The following is a 20004-nucleotide window of genomic DNA, read 5'->3' as shown; positions in this document are numbered from 1 at the left end:
CCTCCGGGAGATGATTCCCTCTCCGGCGGGTGCGGGAGGCGATCTCCAGAATCCCCCGAGATGGGATTGGCGGTGGCGGCGTCTCTGGAACTATTTCCGTATCGTGGCTCTCGGTAATAGGGTTTTCGCGACGGAGAGTTTAAGTAGGCGGAAGGGCAGAGTCGGGGGGCTGACGAGGGGCCCACACCACAAGGCGGCGCGGGCCCCTCCTTGGCCGCGCCGCCTTGTGGTTTGGCCACCTCGTGGCCCACTTCGTATGCTCTTCGGTCTTCTGGAAGCTCCGTGAAAAAATAAGACCCTGGGCGTTGATTTCGTTCAATTCCGAGAATATTTCCTTTGTAGGATTTATGAAACCAAAAACAGCAGAAAACAACAACTGACGCTTCGGCATCTTGTCAATAGGTTAGTGCCGGAAAATGCATAGTAATGATGTAAAGTGTGTATAAAACATGTGAGTATTGTCATAAAAGTAGCATGGAACATAAAAAATTATGGATACGTTTGAGACGTATCAAGGATTCCCAAGCTTAGTTCCTACTCGCCCTCGAGTAGGTAAACGATAACAAGGATAATTTATGAAGTGACATGCTATCATAATCTTGATCAATACTATTGTAAAGCATATGAGATGAATGAAGTGATTCGAAGCAATGGTAAAGACAATGATTAAACAACTGAATCATATAGCAAAGACTTTTCATGAATAGTACTTTCAAGACAAGCATCTATAAGACTTGCATAGGAGTTAACTCATAAAGCAATAAATTCTTAGTAGAAAGCTTTGAAGCAACACAAAGGAAGATATAAGTTTCAGCAGTTGCTTTCAACTTCAACATGTTTATCTCATGGATGTATATCTCATGGATAATTTGTCAACACAAAGTAATATGATGAATGCAAATAAGCAAGTATGTAGGAATCAATGCACACAGTTGACACAAGTGTTTGCTTCTAAGATAGAAGAAGATAGGTAAACTGACTCAACATAAAGTAAAAGAAAGGCCCTTCGCAGAGGGAAGCATGGATTACTATTTTTGTGCTAGAGCTTTTCATTTTGAAAACATAGAAACAATTTTGTCAACGGTAGTAATAATTCATATGTGTTATGCATAAGACATCTTATAAGTTGCAAGCCTCATGCATAGAGTACCAATAGTGCTCGCACCTTGTCCTAATTAGCTTGGATTTACATGGATTATCATTGCATAACATATGTTTCAACCAAGTGTCACAAAGGGGTACCTCTATGTCGCTTCGTACAAAGGTCCAAGGAGATAGATCGCATTTGATTTCTCGTTTTTGATAGATCTCAACTTAGGACATCCATACCGGGACAACATAGACAACAAATAATGGACTCCTCTTTAATGCATAAGCATTCAACAACAGATAATATACTCATAAGAGATTGAGGATTATTGTCCAAACTGAAACTTCCACCATGATTCATGGCTTTAGTTGGCGGCCCAATGTTCTTCTCTAACAATATGCATACTCAAACCATTTGATCATGATAAATCACCCTTACTTCAGACAATACGAACATGCATAGCAACTCACATGATATTCAACAAAGGTGTAATAGTTGATGGCGTCCCCAGAAACATGGTTATCGCTCAACAAGCAACTTATAAGAAATAAGATACATAAGCTACATATTCAATACCACAATAGTTTTTAAAGCTATTTTCCCATGAGCTATATATTGCAAAGACAAGGAATGAAATTTTAAAGGTAGCACTCAAGTAATGTACTTTGAAATGGCAGAGAAATACCATGTAGTAGGTAGGTATGGTGGACACAAATGGCATAGTTTTTGGCTCAAGGATTTGGATGCACGAGAAGAAATCCCTCTCAATACAAGGCTTTGGCTAGCAAGGTTGTTTGAAGCAAACTCAAGTATAAACCGGTACAACAAAACTTACATAAGAACATATTTCAAGTATTATAAGACTCTATACTATCTCCTTGTTGTTCAAACACCTTAACCATAAAATATCTAGACTTTAGAGAGACCAATCATGCAAACCAAATTTCAACAAGCTCTATGGTAGTTCTTCATTAATGGGTGCAAAGTACATGATGCAAGAGCTTAAACATGATATATTTGAGCACAACAATTGCCAAGTATCAAATTATTCAAGACAATATACCAATTACCACATGAAGCATTTTCTGTTTCCAACCAAATAACAATGAACAAAGCAATTTCAACCTTCGCCATGAACATTAAAAGTATAGCTAAGAACACCAGTGTTCATATGAAACAGCGGAGCGTGTCTCTCTCCCAAACAAAGAATGCTAGGATCCGATTTTATTCAAACAAAAACAAAAATAAAAACATACAGACGCTCCAAGTAAAGCACATAAGATGTGACGGAATAAAAATATAGTTTCACTAGAGGTAACCTGATAAGTTGTCAATGAAGAAGGGATGCCTTGGGCATCCCCAAGCTTAGATGCTTGAGTCTTCTTGAAATATGCAGGGATGAACCACGGGGGCATCCCCAAGCTTAGACTTTTCACTCTTCTTGATCATATTGTATCATCCTCCTCTCTTGACCCTTAAAAACTTCCTCCACACCAAACTCGAAACAAACTCATTAGAGGGTTAGTGCATAATCATAAATTCACATATTCAGAGGTGACACAATCATTCTTAACACTTCTGGACATTGCACAAAGCTACTGAAAGTTAATGGAACAAAGAAATCCATTCAACATAGCAAAACAGGCAATGCGAAATAAAAGGCAGATTCTGTCAAAACAGAACAGTCCGTAAAGACAGATTTTTCAGGGGCACTTAACTTACTCAGATGAAAATGCTCAAATTGAATGAAAGTTGCGTACATATCTGAGGATCAAGCACGTAAATTGGCAGATTTTTCTGAGTTACCTACAGACGGGGCTGCTAAATTTCGTGACAGCAAGAAATCTGTTTCTGCGCAGTAATCCAATTCTACTATCAACCTTACTATCAAAGACTTTACTTGGCACAACAATGCAATAAAATAAAGATAAGGAGAGGTTGCTACAGTAGTAAGAACTTCCAATACTCAAATATAAAACAAAAGTGCAGAAGTAAAATAATGGGTTGTCTCCCATAAGCGCTTTTCTTTAACGCCTTTCAGCTAGGCGCAGAAAGTGTGAATCAAGTATTATCAAGAGATGAAGCATCAACATCATAATTTTCACAATTTGTCACAATAGGTATCTTAGATGCTCCCTCATCTATAGTCGTACTAAGGGTTTTGTCAATTTTAGGCCTATAATAGTTTTTTTTGGCTTAGGCACCTTAGAGACATACATGAACTTTTGCTCCTTACCCACATAAGCTTTCTCCTTAAACTTAAGAGAAGAAAAAGTTGAACCCAAGGTTCCCATAGCTTCTTCAAGTTCACTAATCCTATGGGTTCGATTATCATGAGTAGCACAAGTTTCTAAAACGGCAATTCTCTCATTAATTCCACTTAGAGTTTTATCAAGTTTATCAGTGTTATCAAGTAATATTCCCAATTTAGTCTCAACACTTGGAAGATTTTTCTCTATGGCCTCCAACTTTGTCATGACATCTTCAAGAGAGATTTCAATTTTAGCTTCATTAACAGGTGGTATTCCAACTAGACTCTCAATAATGCAACTAGCTTCTAAAGCAAGAGTGCCTAGGAAATTACCTCCCGCAAGAGTATCAAGAACATACCTATTCCAGCTAGAGATACCAACATAAAAATTCCTAAGTAGGATAATAGTGGAGTGTTTCTTAGTGCACCTATGATGAGCATCACTAATTCTATACCAAGCATCTTTAAAACTTTCTCCCCCTTGTTGCTTAAACGAACGAACTTCAACTCAGGATTACTCATTTTTAGCAATAGTAAATAAAGCAAACTAAATAAAGTAAATGCAAGTAACTAATTTTTTGTGTTTTTAATATAGAGAATGCGAACAAGACAGTAAATAAAGTAAAGCAAGTAACTATTTTTTTTGTATTTTTGATATAGAGAGCAAACAAAGCAGTAAATAAAGTAAAGTAAAGCTAGACAAAAGCAAAGTAAAGAGATTGGATGTGGGAGACTCCCCTTGCAGCGTGTCTTGATCTCCCCGGCAACGGCGCCAGAAATTTAGCTTGTTGACGCGTAAAGCACACGCCCGTTGGGAACCCCAAGTGGAAGGTGTGATGCGTACAACAACAAGTTTCCCTCAGTAAGAAACCAAGGTTTATCGAACCAGTAGGAGTCAAGGGCCACATGAAGGTTGTTGGTGACGGAGTGTAGTGCGGCGCAACACCAGGGATTCCGGCGCCAACGTGGAACCTGCACAACACAATCACAATACTTTGCCCCAACTTAACAGTGAGGTTGTTAATCTCACCGGTTTGCTGTAAACAAAGGATTAAACATATGGTGTGAAAAATGATGTTTGTTTGCGAAGAACAGTAAAGAACATAGTTTGCAGTAGATTGTATTTCAGATGTAAAAGAATGGACCGGGGTCCATAGTTCACTAGTGGTGTCTCTCCAATAAGATAAATAGCATGTTGGGTGAACAAATTACAGTTGGGCAATTGACAAATAAAGAGGGCATAACAATGCACATACATATCACGATGACTACTATGAGATTTAATCAGGGCATTACGACAAAGTACATAGACCGCTATCCAGACATGCATCTATGCCTAAAAAGTCCACCTTCGAGGTTAGCATCCGCACCCCTTCCAGGTATTAAGTTGCAAACAACGAGACAATTGCATTAAGTATGGTGCGTAATGTAATCAACACAAATATCCTTAGACAAAGCATTGATGTTTTATCCCTAGTGGCAACAGCACATCCACAACCTTAGGGGTTCTTTGTCACTCCCAGATTCAATGGAGACATGAACCCACTATCGAGCATAAATACCCCTCTTGGAGTTACAAGTATCAACTTGGCCGAGCCTCTACTAGCAACGGAGAGCATGCAAGAACATAAACAACACATATATGATAGATTGATAATCAACTTGACATAGTATTCCATATTCATCGGATCCCAACAAACACAACATGTAGCATTACAAATAGACGATCTTGATCATGATAGGCAGCTCACAAGATCTAACATGATAGCACAAGAGGAGAAGACAACCATCTAGCTACTGCTATGGACCCATAGTCCAAAGATGAACTACTCACACATCAGTCCGGAGGCGATCATGGTGATGAAGAGTCCTCCGGGAGATGATTCCCCTCTCCGGCAGGGTGCCGGAGGCGATCTCCAGAATCCCCCGAGATGAGATTGGCGGCGGCGGCGTCTCTGGAACTATTTCCGTATCGTGGCTCTCGGTAATAGGGTTTTCGCGACGGAGAGTTTAAGTAGGCGGAAGGGCAGAGTCGGGGGGCTGACGAGGGGCCCACACCACAGGGCGGCGCGGGCCCCTCCTTGGCCGCGCCGCCTTGTGGTTTGGCCACCTCGTGGCCCCACTTCGTATGCTCTTCGGTCTTCTGGAAGCTCCGTGGAAAAATAAGACCCTGGGCGTTGATTTCATCCAATTCCGAGAATATTTCCTTTGTAGGATTTCTGAAACCAAAAACAGCAGAAAACAACAACCGGTGCTTCGGCATCTTGTCAATAGGTTAGTGCCGGAAAATGCATAATAATGATGTAAAGTGTGTATAAAACATGTGAGTATTATCATAAAAGTAGCATGGAACATAAGAAATTATGTATACGTTTGAGACGTATCAGAGGGCGGCGACGAGTGAGGGCGGTGGCTGGCGTGATTGCGGCTGTGCTTGGAGACGTGTGAATGAGTTGGAGTGGAGCGTGACCTAGTCGCGCCAGAAATCAGCCCAACTCTCTCCCCTACGGCCTTCTCTCAATTCGGAAAAGAAATTTGGCGAGCTTTCATGCCGGATCGAGCCGAGCCTGGCGAGCCAAAAGCCCGCGAGGGTCCAAGTTTTTTGGTTCGACTCGGTCCACTTGTATGGCGGGCCGAGCTCAGCTCGGGCCGAGCCAAAAACTCGCCCCCGAGGTGGACTACACTTACCCAGAGTGTTAACTAACCGACCGTAGCCCCGACGTCTAATACTACGTGTGCCACTCAATGTAAATACTCAACAACCTTATCACCGCCGTCACCCAACCCATCTTTGACGGCAAGCGTCGACGCGTACTAGTTGGGATCTGGAGCAGATCCAGGTCATCCACATGTATTCGGACGACAGCTAGTTCACATGTGGTTCATTATTGATCTGTCGCCGATGAACTTCTCCGGCAGGGATCTACGGTCTTAGAATATCAATTGAGATCAAAGTCGACAACAAATAAACTAAGGTGTCACTAGTTACAAATAGGCTGACCTCAAGGGCTCACCCAACAACATGATTTAAATCTTTGTCGGAAAGGTATTTTTGGACTAGTCCTAACTCCTAATTGGTCAACAAACGGAAATCACACTCGTATACATATACGAGGGCGTCCCGGGCTTATCCTGGGTGTCCATCTATACAGTAAGATCTGTGCAGCTTACTGTGTAAATTACAAAGAACCCCTCTAATATATGTTTCTGTTTAGTACAAAAACAACTCTACTGTACCGACTATTTGCTTCTAGATCCCTGTGCTGCTACGTTCCAGAATCTGTTCAGTACATAGGCTGTGTTTGTTTGGGCTTCTGCTTCTGCTTTTAGGATCCAAAAGCGGAAACCCAAACAAACAGCAGGAAATAGAAAAGCGCTGTTGAGAAGCGCTTGGACCAAATGAACTGCGCGAGCCAGAAAGAGGAGAAGCGGGCCGAGGGGTGCTTCCCGCAGCTTTTGCTGCTTCCCGAGTTCCACCGGACGGAAATACCCTAAACACTTCAGAATATTTACAAAAAAACTGCCACCCAGGTATCCCGACCTGCCCCATCTCCATTTTCCCATCTCTCCTCACTTTCGTGCCGAGGCCATGGCAGAGGGTTAGCCGCGGTCGCCGCCCTCGCCCTCGCCGATGTTCCGGCCGCCGCCGTCCAAGGCCTGCTCCCACATCCGCTCTTGCAATCCTCTACCGGGCCGACACCCTCAACCCCTTTTCCCCTCCTCCCCGACCCCTATCCATGGCCGGCAAGCGTTAGGGTTACAGCGCCCCGCTCGCCGCCGCCGTTCCCCGGCCTCATCGGCACGAATCCCCGCCGGCGACGTCCAAGGACTCCTCCTCCTCCTCTCGCGACCTCGTCGACCTCGCCGCGTCCCCGAATTGACCGGGCGCACCATGGGTAGCCGTCCGCCGACGGCGACAGGAGGCGTCCGAGCCGGTGCGTCCTCGCCATTTCTTCTCCGCCGCTCACCTCCGGGAGCGACGCGCGCTCCGAGTCCCGTTCCCCGCCGCCGACGTACAAGCCCACCTCCCCCGCCTCGTTCTCGACCTCCTCCATCTCCCGTCGTCCCCAATTCGTCCGGGCGCACCACGGGTCGCGCTCGATCCCATCGTCCGCCGGAGACAGCAGCACTTGGAGCCGCCTGATGGTGGCCTCACGCCGATCAACATTCTTCTACAGAGCATACCAATGCTGTGGTGCTGATTGTTTCCGTGTGTGACTTTTCTCCCCCAAATCATACTGCTTGTGCATTTGTGCTCTGTTCGATACGATGGGTGTTAATTACTCAAAAAATTCAGTTCTAAAATCTGTTTTGTGTAATCAAGCGATGTTATGTACTGGAAAAACCAATCTGTAGACAAAAAGATGTGTAATATATGTGTAGCGAAGCACTGGTTCTGTAGCAAAGCACAACCAAGATGCTAGTTGTGTAATATATGTGTAGACGTGCGAAGCTTGTTGCTCTTTTGGATTTATATAGACAAATCTTGTAACATAAATTTCATGACACTCTCGTATGATATTTGAATATATGTGATGTTTTATATTTAATACAAACACTTTCAAATTGAAATTAAGGTAATTAACCCTTAAGCATGAAAATTATGTTTAAAACAGTCAGAATTAGCTAATTCATGTCAAATCAACATTTATATAACTTCTTCAGTCTTCAGGGTTATTTTAGACATTTCATCCTTCGTACTAGCAACAACACCTATCAACAGCATTTTTGCCAAACATCAAATATCTGCTTCTCACAGCTGCTTCTCACAGCTGCTTTTCCACAGCTCAACAGCTACAGCTGCTTTTCAACAGCTGCAGCCCAAACAAACAGACCCATAGTCTGCTACGTTCCAGAATCTGTTTAGTACATAGTTCTTTCGTTAGCCATTTTGCAAATATATTCCTAGTACTATGTTATTAATTTCCCAGGAACAAATTATGTTGGTAATGACTCGTTCTTAACAATACGTTCAGACTTTGTTTTTATAATGTTCATACAATAAAATCCACTATGTTCAGATTTTGTTTTTATGATGTTCAGACTTTGCTGATTGCAACGTTAATTCAGATCGGTGCTCCAGTGTGGAAATTTCTTCCGTACATTTTCACTTTAAAAACATGCATCGTTCATACATACACAAACAAAGGCTGCCATCATTGTCAAGCACAAACATCAACAGGAATTCGGATCCAAAGAAATCAGATAAAAGAATCCAACAGAGATATCAATAGACCTTTTGGGATCCAATATGCATGAACTTCGTCCAAAAAAGAAAGCAAAGCATTCACTCCTAAACTAAAGAACTAATCTACTGAGCTAGCCTCCCGTTATGCGCCAATGCTTGAACAGGACCGTTGACCTTTACCAAGCCAGTTTCCTATAGTTGACCGATACAGTTCGACCGATTGAGACAGCAGGGCGGATGTGACCGATGGATTTGAAGAAGGAACTCATTTTTGACTGATTCAGACCGTTTACCAGAAGAGCGGTATGGTTCAGAAGAGGTACTCATAATACAGATATCGTTTAACGAATTGCCCGATCGATTACCAATTGACCCAGTACAGCAAATAATCGAATCTGCAAAAAGAAATAAGAAATCTTCCAAGAACTGAGGGGAACCAAAATATCTAAGGGTAGCCACGGATCCAGGCCCTCGGAGCCCAGATATGTGCCCTCCAAGCCCACATGAACACGAACCCTAATCAGTCCTCCATGAGGGAGCCTCCCCTCCCGCCGTCACGGAGGAGGGAGCCAGCCAGGGCGTCGCCGGCTGCATCGTCATGGATGAGGGAGCCAGATCCATGACGTCGCCGGACGCATCATCCGGAAGAGGAGGTCGTCGGCGCATCACCGTCCACCACGCCACGACCGGGATGCTTGGGAGGCCTCCCCATGTTCGATGGAGGTGGTGTGCGAGAGGTGGAGAAAGGGGATGAGACGGGAGGGAGATGGTGGAGCACACTGGTGGTGTGCGTGAGTCGGGACAGAAACGAGGTGTACATGTCCACCTTCTCCTCTATAGGGATGCGATTGTGTACTAGGTACAGGATGATTTTGCAAAACTGACTTGCACGAATCTTGACATACTGCTGCCCAGTTCTTTTCAGCTTCTCAAGAGGCTTAACTACAAAATTAAGCTTAAGCTAAAAAGAACTGGATATTTAAGCTAAGCTTAGTTTTTCAGCCACCGCTCCTTTCTGTGTAGTTGGAACAAGCCACCCGAGGGCCGCTTACCGTGGCTTCCCGAGCTTCTACTTTTATGTGAAATGTGTGATTCCGAGCATAGCCCTCAACTGAAACGATATCACAACAAATATGCCACTCCACCCATCGTGTAACGTTTCGTTGGACAAGACCACTCCACGCCGGCAGGGACGAGGTTGGGTTCACAACCCTCCACCGCCGCCGCCGCTAGTCGACGGCCGCGCAGAAAATCGGAGCTACCTCCGCCTACCTCACCTACGAGCCCTCCTCTAGCCCGCGCACTCGCCTCTGGTCGCCCGTCTCCCCTCCAACCAGTCCTCGCGTACGCACTGCCGCCGCATCCGGCCGGTCGCCGCACAACACAGGTCGACGTATCCTCTCCTCGTACCTCTCGAATCCTAGCAGGTCGCCCTGTCCACCGTTGCAGGTCGCGGCTCTCACGTGCCTGGTCGACGGCTGCCCCATCCACCATTGCAGGTCGCGGAGCTCAGGCGCGTGGTCGTCGGCTGCCTGGTCCGCTGTTGCAGGTCGCTAGGTTCCATGGCCAGGTCCTCCGCCCAGCTTGCTGAAATCCATGGCCAGGTCGCGGCTGAGCTCCAATGCAACCAGCCGAATAGATTTGTTTTCACACATCGATGGATTGATTGTGTTGGTACTATTCTCAGATGTGCCTGCTCGCAGAGATGCTCAAACCGTGAGATGATGTGGCTGATGTTAGAAAATGACAATTTGGTCAACTGAAATTCTCCAGATTAATTTGTTGTGTGCTTTTCAGTTTCAAAATACATTCAATCAGTTGGAACATACTTTTATGTCATGGGTATTTTATGATTTCAATCACGCAACTCCAACAATAAGCTAAGACTTTAGAAGCCAAAAGAACTGGACCGTTGTTTTTGCAAAGCTTATTTTTCACCGCAGTTTTTCTGAAGCAGCTGAGCTTAAGCTGTTTATGCACAAGCCCCAGCTAAAAAGAACTGGCCCTGCGTTGGTCAAAAAAATTCTACAGCCAGAAATAGAGATGCATTGCTGATCTAGCTGTATCTAGACAAAGCCCTTGCAGATTCTAAATATATATGTAATTTTTCAATACTTTTAAACTTTTGAAATGTGTTATGCAGTTGCACAGAAGCGCTGCAGACAAACTCAATAATCTGTTCAAGACCAAACCAAACGGGTTGACTTTGGAAATCTTTGACGCCATTCATACGACTTGAGAAATAATCTAACCACTCCTAGGTTATACTAGCATTGAGCTGACCATCCCTACGACAAGCTGGTACACCAAAACTAGCAAAATTAATGCAGGCAAAGCAGTTCATATAATGTAGCAAGTCTACCAATGCATCCGCTCATGCTTTACGGAACTTCCTTCGCTTCTCCCATGCCTCCATTACAAGAGATGGGCAAGTCAGCATGAGATCCTGGAAGCCCTGGGATGCCACCACGGTGTCCATGGCGTCGGACATCTCGATAAATTCAAAGCAGGCGTCCTTAAGCTTGCCGCAGCTATGTTGGTCAGCTAAAGCCAGCGTGGTTGCCACGGTGTCGGCGTTCAGGCCCTGGCAGAGGATGCTTTGGCAGACCAGCTTGAGCCTCTCCATGGCGTACCTATCGGCAGCCACCAGTAGAAGCCGGATCATCTCAGTATCGAGGTCCTTGGCAGGCACAGAATCGGTGTAGATAAAATGGAGCAGGGCCCTGAAAACGGCAGGCTGCATGTCCTCGATGGTTATGCTCTGCCCCGTCCTCGCCGCCTCCCTCATCGCCCCATATAGCTCTGCTTTGAAAACAGGCGACCGCATGGCGAGAACGAACCGATGCGCTTCAACTGTCTCTCCTCCAACACTAAAACTGACGTCGAACCCCTCCTTCTCATCTAGCAGCCTGCCGACTTGGTCGACCATGTCGGATGGTGGCACGTCGATCTTGGGGAACGATCTGGTTTCGGTAAGATGTGGCTCCTGGATGACGGTGACGACGCATTCGATCGTCATGCGGTCATCCTTCAGGTATACGGAGTTCTCAATCTCGCTTCTCTTTTTGAAAGAACTAAACCTTGGAGCAAACGCAGTGGAGTCATGGGAGCTGAAAATCCTAGGCTCTGTTTTATGCACTGAGGAGGATAATCCGGTGATCTGATTGACCAGCCTCAGGTCGCAGGACGCCATGACATTGGTGCTCTCCTTGAAAAGCATGAGATAAACTGAGATGTAATCTTGGGTTCCTTTGCCGTAGCCATCAGGGTAGAAACGGATGGCCCAGTCGTGGCCGCCGACAGAGAAAATCCGGGACCGTATGTAGCTCGTGGCGTCGTTGCCCATGCCCCTGTGCTTGCTGTAATTCAAGATATGGAATACATGTGTGACTTGGTCTACCTCCCGGGTGCACGTAGATGTAGACACTGCCTTACAGGCCTTCATCTGATTACCAGGAGGAAGATTGGCGGCCAGAGGCCGGAGAAAGAATCTCCGGGACGGGGACGGGGACGGGGACGGCTCGTTGATCGTGTGAAAGAAAAGGCATCAAACCCTAGAAGGAAGGAGAACAAGAGATGGGCGAGTAGATCGAATCCTGAGACCTCAGATTGTAACCCGGAGACAGAGGCGGCATCTGAGACGGAGTTGGAGACATCTATGCTTTTTTTTTCCTTTTTTTTTTGAGAGTCGATTTCTTTTCCTTTTTAGGGTCTCCATTTGCGTCCTCCAAACCGTTCCCCAAACGGCGGCGGATCGAGCGTTTGGGGAACGAGTTTTGTTCGTGCCGTGTTTGGGGGACGTCGCTTCCCAGTCGCGTCCCCCAAACGAAATCCCCAATCAAAATTCAAATAGTTTGCATTCAAAAGAGATTGTTCCCGTCGAAATCGTCGCGATCAGAGTAGTAGCGATCAAAGTACTGGGCGCGCGATTATATTTACAGGCCGACGTAAGAATTAGAAGAAGGGGAATGGGATGGGCGACGCTGACGTTGGCGGCGCATCCTGAGTAGACGTAGGCACGTCGATCACGATGAACTCGTCGTGATCTGCCCGGTGTGCATGCTCTGTCGCCGACGTCGAGGCAGAGGCCAACGCAGGTGTAGTAGCAGATGCTGTCGCAGACGCGTCTGCCGGCTCTTGCTCCGGGGTCTGGGTTGCTACCGCTGCCTTGGCTTCAATGTCGCCGAGGATCTGGCCTTTGAAGAAGTTGTGCGCCGCCTGTGTCCGGGGAGACATTCCTTCTATCGACGCTCTCAGCAGGGACATGTCGTCCCTGTGTTTCTTCAGCTCCATCTTCTCCTCTTGCCTCTTGAGCAGCGCCACCCACCTTTCCTCGGCCTTTTTGTCGCGGGAGAGCAAGGTCGAGGAGACCTCGACGAGGCACTGCGTGAGCGACGCCTGCGTCTTCTCGGACGACGCAGCGTCGGCCAAGGCGGCCTTGGCAGCCTTGTTGCCGATAGGGCGCCCTGCCGATGTTGCCAACGGCGCATCCAGATCAATGGCGTCTTTCCCCTTCGACAACGAAACGCGCGTTGATGTCTACGCACGCTTCTATTCCTGTAGACAGTGTTGGGCCTCCAAGAGCAGAGGTTTGTAGAACAGCAGCAAGTTTCCCTTAAGTGAATCACCCAAGGTTTATCGAACTCAGGGAGGAAGAGGTCAAAGATATCTCTCTCAAGCAACCCTGCAATCACGATACAAGAAGTCTCTTGTGTCCCCAGCACACCTAATACACTTGTCAGATGTATAGGTGCACTAGTTTGGCGAAGAGATAGTAAAACACAGGTGGTATAGATGGTGATAATATTGCAGGAAGTAAAGATGCAGTAAAACAGTAAATAAACGGTGCCAGAAAATAGCTTGCTGGCGTGGGAGGCAATTCTCTGTGGTGTAACTTTTCTATTCGGAAACAAGGCCTAGGGATCATACTTTCACTAGTGGACACTCTCAGCATTGCAATCATAAAGGAATATAAATAAGCACTTCACTATGCTATTCTGAATTACTCTCTGGCAAGATAACGAACACTAATTCATCATGTAGGCAAACCTTAAAGATGTATTCCCAAGTACTAATAAACACCCCACGCTGTCACTGTGAGCATTCATAAGAGGTACTAACACACCACAATTTCATAGAGACATCCAACTCAAATCATAACTCAGTGAATAAGTATTCTGTGAAATATAGCCTAAGAGACCCACACGGTGCACACACTGTCACCTTTACACACGTGGGACAAGGAGTCTCCGGAGATCACATAAGTAAAATCCTCTTGAATAGCATAACGACATCTAGATTACAAAGCTCATCATATGGATCTCAATCATATAAGGCAGCTCATGAGATCATTGTACTGAAGTACATGGGAGAGAGATTAACCATATAGCTACCGGTACAGCCCTTAGCCTCGGGGGAGAACTACTCCCTCCTCATCATAGGAGACAGCGATGGCGATGAAGATGGCGGTGATGTCGATGGAGATGCCTTCCGGGGGCACTTCCCCGTCCCGGCGGCGTGCCGGAACAGAGACTTCTGTCCCCCGAATCTTGGCTTCGCGATGGCGGCGGCTCTGGAACTTTTCTCGTATCGTGGCTTATTCTCCTCGAAGTTTTAGGTCATGACGGCTTAAATAGGCGAAGAGTCAGAGTCGGAGGGGGTCTGGAGGCTCCACACAACAGGGGGGCGCGGCCCCCCTCTTGGCCGCGCCGCCACCATGTGTGGTGGCCCCGGGCCTCCCTCCGGTCCCTCTTCGGTGTTCTGGAAGCTTCGTGGAATTATAAGATCGTGGGCCTTGATTTCGTCCAATTCCGAGAATATTTCCCGTGTAAGATTTCTGAAACCAAAAACAGCAGAAAACAGGAACTGGCACCTCGGCATCTCGTCAATAGGTTAGTTCCGGAAAATGCATCAAAACGATATAAAGTGTGAACAGAACATGTAGGTATTGTCATAAAACTAGCATGGAACATAAGAAATTATAGATACGTTTGAGACGTATCACGCGTCAACTGCCATTTGGGGTTCTTTTTGAGCTTGCTATAGCAATGCATCAGTGCGAACGGCTTATGCCCTCCCGAGTTCTTCCGGTACAATCCATGGCCTTGTCAAACTAACCAAAGGAAGCGCAATCATTTCATCGAACAAAATGTAGGCGCTACAGATTATGTAAGAAAGAGTCGTACCAGTTGGCTGATGTCGGCGCTGTTGGCGCCTCTGGTCTCTATGTCGTGATGGAACCCATGGAACATGTTCACCGATGCATGGATGATGGTCCATCGCGTCGACATTTCCTTTTGGCCCCTCTTCATTGTCACTTTGTTCTAGTCGTTGTTGATCAGCTTGCGCTCATCGAACTCGGTCTTGATCATCGCCCAATACTTCCTGTACTTTTGGTTGGCACCAATGATGGAGTCATGGCTCACCGTTGACCACGACTCGCACAGACATAGATCCTCCAGAACCGTCCACTTGGGGCCTCGTGTGCCCGACGCCTTTTTCTTCTTCTTCCTCACGCCGTCCGCGTCAACCTCCACGAGATCATCGGCATCCTCACCGGCACCCTCATCGTCATATTCGTCGCCGCCATCTTCGTCCTCGTCATCCTCCACCCCCTCCTCCATCCCTCCTCGTCCTCCTCCTCGTACTCCTCCACCTCCTCCTCCTCCTCAACACCGGCGCCATCGAATTCGAGCGGGCCCCTGCGGCCAGTGAACGGGGCGCCGTCCGGACCGGGTCCTCGCTCGTACGCCGGGGAGTAGAAGAGGGCGTTGGGGTTGAAGCCTCCATACGGCAGCTTATCCTGGTAGTGCGGCGACAAGTTTGGCGTCACGCACCCGGAGTGGCGGAGGGGCCGTCGTTGTAGAATCCGGATGTCGACGGGGACAGCATTCCCGGAATGTACGCCGGCACTATCGTACTCCATGGACTCGCATTGGTGGCAGCGATACACCCATCCAGCGCGTGCTGGTGCGGGCGTCGCCAACGCCTTCTTCTCCAGCTGCTCCGCCCTCCGTCCTTTCCGCTCCGCCGTCGACATCTTCCGGCGCAGAAAGTCTTGATGCCACTGATCATCGGTCCAGCCTTCTGGCTTTTTCTTCGGAGTCGGCGCCTTCCACGGCTTCGCGAATGGCGCCTTCGTCCCTTTCGTCTCATTGCCCGGCGGCTTATTGGCCGCTTTCTTGGCCATTTTTTGTGTGGGCAGTCGGTGGCGCCATGGATGGGGAGAGGGTAGCGGCGGCGGGAGGAATAGCGTAGCGACGGCGAGAGGGAGAAATGAATCGGCGGGATAGGTTAAATGTGTTGGGATGGTAGAAATGCGCGGCGGGAGAGGCGCGATGTGGCGGGAGAGGCGCGATTTGGTGGGAGAGGGGGGCGAATTTTTACTATGCCGCTGACGCGTCGGTCCTGCCACTCCAAGCCTCACTTTTCGGTGTGTCCGGCGTCCCCGGAGCGCCCCCTGTGTAGCGGGGACGGGTTCGGGGCGCCGGACACCGTATCGGGCCGCGCCGGACAAAATAGGGGTTTGGGGGACGCGGCTGGGAATCTTTTTTTGTCCGGCACACCCCAAATACCTTTGGGGACGGTTTGTGGGACGCGACTGGAGATGCTCTTAAACGGAGATGAAGCCCGTAGAATTCCTGGGCCTGCATTTTCTTGTTTGCCTTGTGCCGAGAGTGCATACTTTCCAAAAGGATCGTGATGAGGATCCCCCGAAGGCCCCGAACAGCGGAACTTCTGCTCCAAAGAGCGACACGTGCCTCTCCTGTGGTCTACCCCACTATCCCTTTCTCCTTTGCCCGGAACCACGGAGGCCCGGACCCTCCCTCTCCACGAAAAAAGGCAACACAAGAGCATCTTCAGCCACGTTGCCCAAAGCGTCCACCAAAGATATTTGGGGGGTGCCGGGACATTTTTTCGTTTCTAGCCGCGTGCCCCATAGGCCCTTTCCGTCCGACGTAGCCCAATATGGTGTCCAGCGCTCCGAGCCTATCGACGGTCCACCGGGGACGCTCCGGGCACACCGGACACAACGAGAAGTGAGGCGATAAGTGGCGGGACTGACGCGTCAGCGACACACGAACGAAGCATCGCAGGTTTTCCTTAATGGTGATGGAGAGGCAGGCGAGACGTCTTGTTGGCGCTGCGCATGATGGGATTCGTAGCATAGAAAACAAAAAAAATTCCTACCGCAAGAACGAATAACAAGCCAAGATGCAATCTAGAAGATGGTAGCAACGAGAAGATCATGAGACTAACCCTCGAAGCTTTCCAAAGCCTACGAGATTAGATCTCGTTGTTGCAGAAGATGATCACTTGCCGCTTTCAAAAGCGCGTAGAAGATCTTGACGGTGCCACAGTCGGGCAGCACCTCCGTACTCGGTCACACGTTCGGTGTTGATGACGACGTCCTTCTCCCCATTCCAGCGGGCAGCGGAAGTAGTAGATCCTCCTCGGAATCCCGACAGCACGACGGCGTGGTGTCGGTGGTGGTGGAGATCTCCGGCAGGGCTTCGCCTAAGCTATGCGGGAGAGGTGGGAGGAGGGAGGCGGCTAGGGTTTGGGAGAGGGGGCGCCGGCTTGGGAGCCTTGAGGGGTGCGGCCAAGGTGGTATTGGTGTGGCCGGCCCCCTCCCTCTCCTCCTCATTATATAGGTGGAATCCCTAGGGTTTGCCCAAAGTCTTCGAATAAGACCCCAATTCAAAAACTGCCATATTGTGGTGACCCTGCATACCACTGCATGTTGTAGTATGCCAGTCGTTGATATAACATTCACGAAGTACCATTCCGCAAATATTACATCCCTCAGAGTAGTACAACAGAACATAGCAGGTCCATAACTCATTCATTTATTATTACAAGCATAATGTACATATCATCTCGGAGCTCCTCTTGGGTCCTAAGAGGGATACTCCCGGGTTCGAGGCGAACCCAACTTAACTTATAATACAGGAGTCTTACTAAGTTATACATTTATTCCCTCGAGCAGTAAAGTACTAAGAGTTCGCACTGCTCGGTTGCTACTATTACTTAACGGTCTAAGCTTGTTCTCCTCCGAAACCTTCCCCGGTTCCGTAGACTATAAGGTAGTCTACACCTTCGACACCTCCAGAGAGGTCTGGTTCTTCATAGCCGATGATGTCGGCTCCTTCAGGGTTGTCGTTGTCCTCCTCCAAGTGGTTCAGACAATCTAAGCAGGGGATTTAAGAGTGGTATGAGTACGAGCGTACTCAACAAGTTCATTATAGAAAAGAGGTGTTTAATGCACTAGCTACGATATTAGACCGAAAGTCTAATACCAATGCAAGTTTTGATAAACATTTCTTCAAGAGGTTGCTTTTATTTCAAAGAACTATGTCCGTCAGCCTTCACCGGTTTACTAGAACTTCATGGAGTTCCTTTCCAGCAGCGTTCGCAGTTCCAAATCCCGGAACATGGAGTGACAGGACACGATTCATTACACTCTGCAGATGTGTGTTTCTTTACCCATAAGAGATCTTAACCTTGGTGCCAACCGGGCAGCTTTCCCGTCCACACTTCCTTCGGTGTGAGGCCCGGTATAAGGTCTAGCCAATCATGTTCCTCCGCTACCTCGAACACCCACCCTTTGTTGCAATCTCCGACCCTGGGTCCACGCCGGTTCACTTACACCAATTAAGGATGGGCCCCGACCACGACGACAATGCAGAGCTCTATCATACATTCCTACGCCGGCAGTTGCAACCCATCATAGACCACATTACCGTGGGGACTTCTACGGGTTCCCCACCCTGCATCTTGTCTCTCGAGATCAAGTGCACCCAGTAATGCGCATCCGTTGATGAACGCGAGGTGGAAACACTTTTGACTACTCCGTCCCACTCCGGATCTTATGGTTAACACGGGTATTATGGCACAAGAATCACTGGACGACATTTGTTGTTTATTCCTAGATGGATATAAACCCGTGCAATGGAACCTCCACCATATCAACACAATCCATGGTTCCATTGCCCACCACTTAGTCATATTCATAGTTATGAAAATAGTGGTTTTGCTTTTTATACGATAGTGATAAACATAGTACTTTGCAAGTAATTTGATAAAAATACTCGAATGACATGAGCAAGTGATGAACTTGCCTGAACACTGCAAAGTGTTGCAGTTGGATGGTGTGGACTGACCCTTGTCCTCTGTTGCTGAAAATTAGCATCATTGTCCGATAAGGGCAATGGTTAAAGAAGCATTTATGCATGATTCCAGTTTTAGGGTTTGTTCCCCCCTTCCGATGTCGTTAATATTTCATGTGAGAGGTTAATACTAAGAATAATTTGGGGATACTCTATTTAGGGCAAAATACAACCTTGAAACGTTGTCAAGGTGTTTTTTAAGGGATTTCTATTTTCGTGCCCTCGGGTCCTTAGTTGTGCTAAGTTTTCCCCAGCTCCTTAGTTTTTCCTCAGTTTTCCCCAAGACCTTGTCCGAAACCCGCAGAAGGAGCTCGGACGGAAGGAATCCGTTAAGTTGGCCGTTCCGTGCTGACGAGTGGGGTCGTGTCGTTTGTGGGGCCGCGTCGTGTGGGGCTGGTAGGAAAGAACCGCGTGGGACAGGGACGAGACCATGTTTGTGTGGCCGTAGCGTGTGGGGTCGTAGCGTGTGGAGCCGTAGCGTGTGGAGCCGTGTGGGTCCGGGACGTGGGCACGAGTGGTTTCTGTCTCTTTCGCCCGGATTAGCGAGTTTTCAATGTACCTTTTTCCTCTCTCTCGCTCGATCTCATTCATATTTGATAGCCCAAATTGGTAGCAAATCTAGAGCAGCTTCTCCTTCTGTTTTTAACGATATTCATTTCTTTATGCCTTCGTTTTTACCCAATCAGGTAGGAAATCTAGGGCACAAATCCAGAAAAAATATAGGATAAGCTGCACACAGCAGCCAACATAGCATAGATATATTCACGACAGATCCAACAGTAGTACCGATAGAACCCTACAACATAAGCTACATTTTACATGAATTTAAGCTGCTCTACAGATAGAGCAGTCACATACGAGAGAGTGCGAGTAGGCATGTTCAACGCCTCCGAGTTGCGCCTGTGACTCGCCCTGGAGGTTGCGCAGTGAATCCCAAGTGCTTTGTGTTTGGCCATGAACGCATGCACGTTCACCGTCGTTCCAACTCTAGCGCCGCATCCGCCAATGGATTCAGCATGGTTCACCGGGCGGTTGAAGTCGGTGGCGCGGAGCTTCCTGTTGCAGAAGGGGAACTTGTAAATGCCTCGAGCAAAGGGGCCATCGTAATGGCCGGACTGCACCCTCCTGAGGACGTGACGAGTCTTGGTGTGGAAGGACTCGTCGTCGCTGTCGACGTCGCTGCTCTGCACCTGTCACGTAGCACCAAATATCGTGCAAAAAACACGGAGTCAATTGCAACGATGATGGAACAGAGAGTGAACAAAGATCACGCATGATAATATGGGCTCGAAAAAAAGAGGTAGCC

The 20004-nt window shown here is 47.7% G+C and overlaps 1 protein-coding gene across 1 annotated transcript; it reads right to left on the bottom strand.

The window, feature by feature from the left end:
* Window positions 1-10903: 10903 nt before the first annotated feature.
* On the bottom strand, window positions 10904-11974 carry LOC124700921 (BTB/POZ and MATH domain-containing protein 1-like). The gene has a single exon (XM_047232980.1). The coding sequence runs from the start codon at window positions 11972-11974 to the stop codon at window positions 10904-10906; it is 1071 nt and encodes a 356-aa protein (XP_047088936.1).
* Between the last annotated feature and the right edge of the window lie 8030 nt (window positions 11975-20004).

Source organism: Lolium rigidum, chromosome 3 (genome assembly GCF_022539505.1).
Source record: "Lolium rigidum isolate FL_2022 chromosome 3, APGP_CSIRO_Lrig_0.1, whole genome shotgun sequence".
In the NCBI taxonomy this organism is placed as follows: Eukaryota; Viridiplantae; Streptophyta; class Magnoliopsida; order Poales; family Poaceae; genus Lolium; species Lolium rigidum.
Note: the sequence above shows the minus strand (reverse complement) of the source record. Positions and strands in the feature narration are given on the sequence as shown.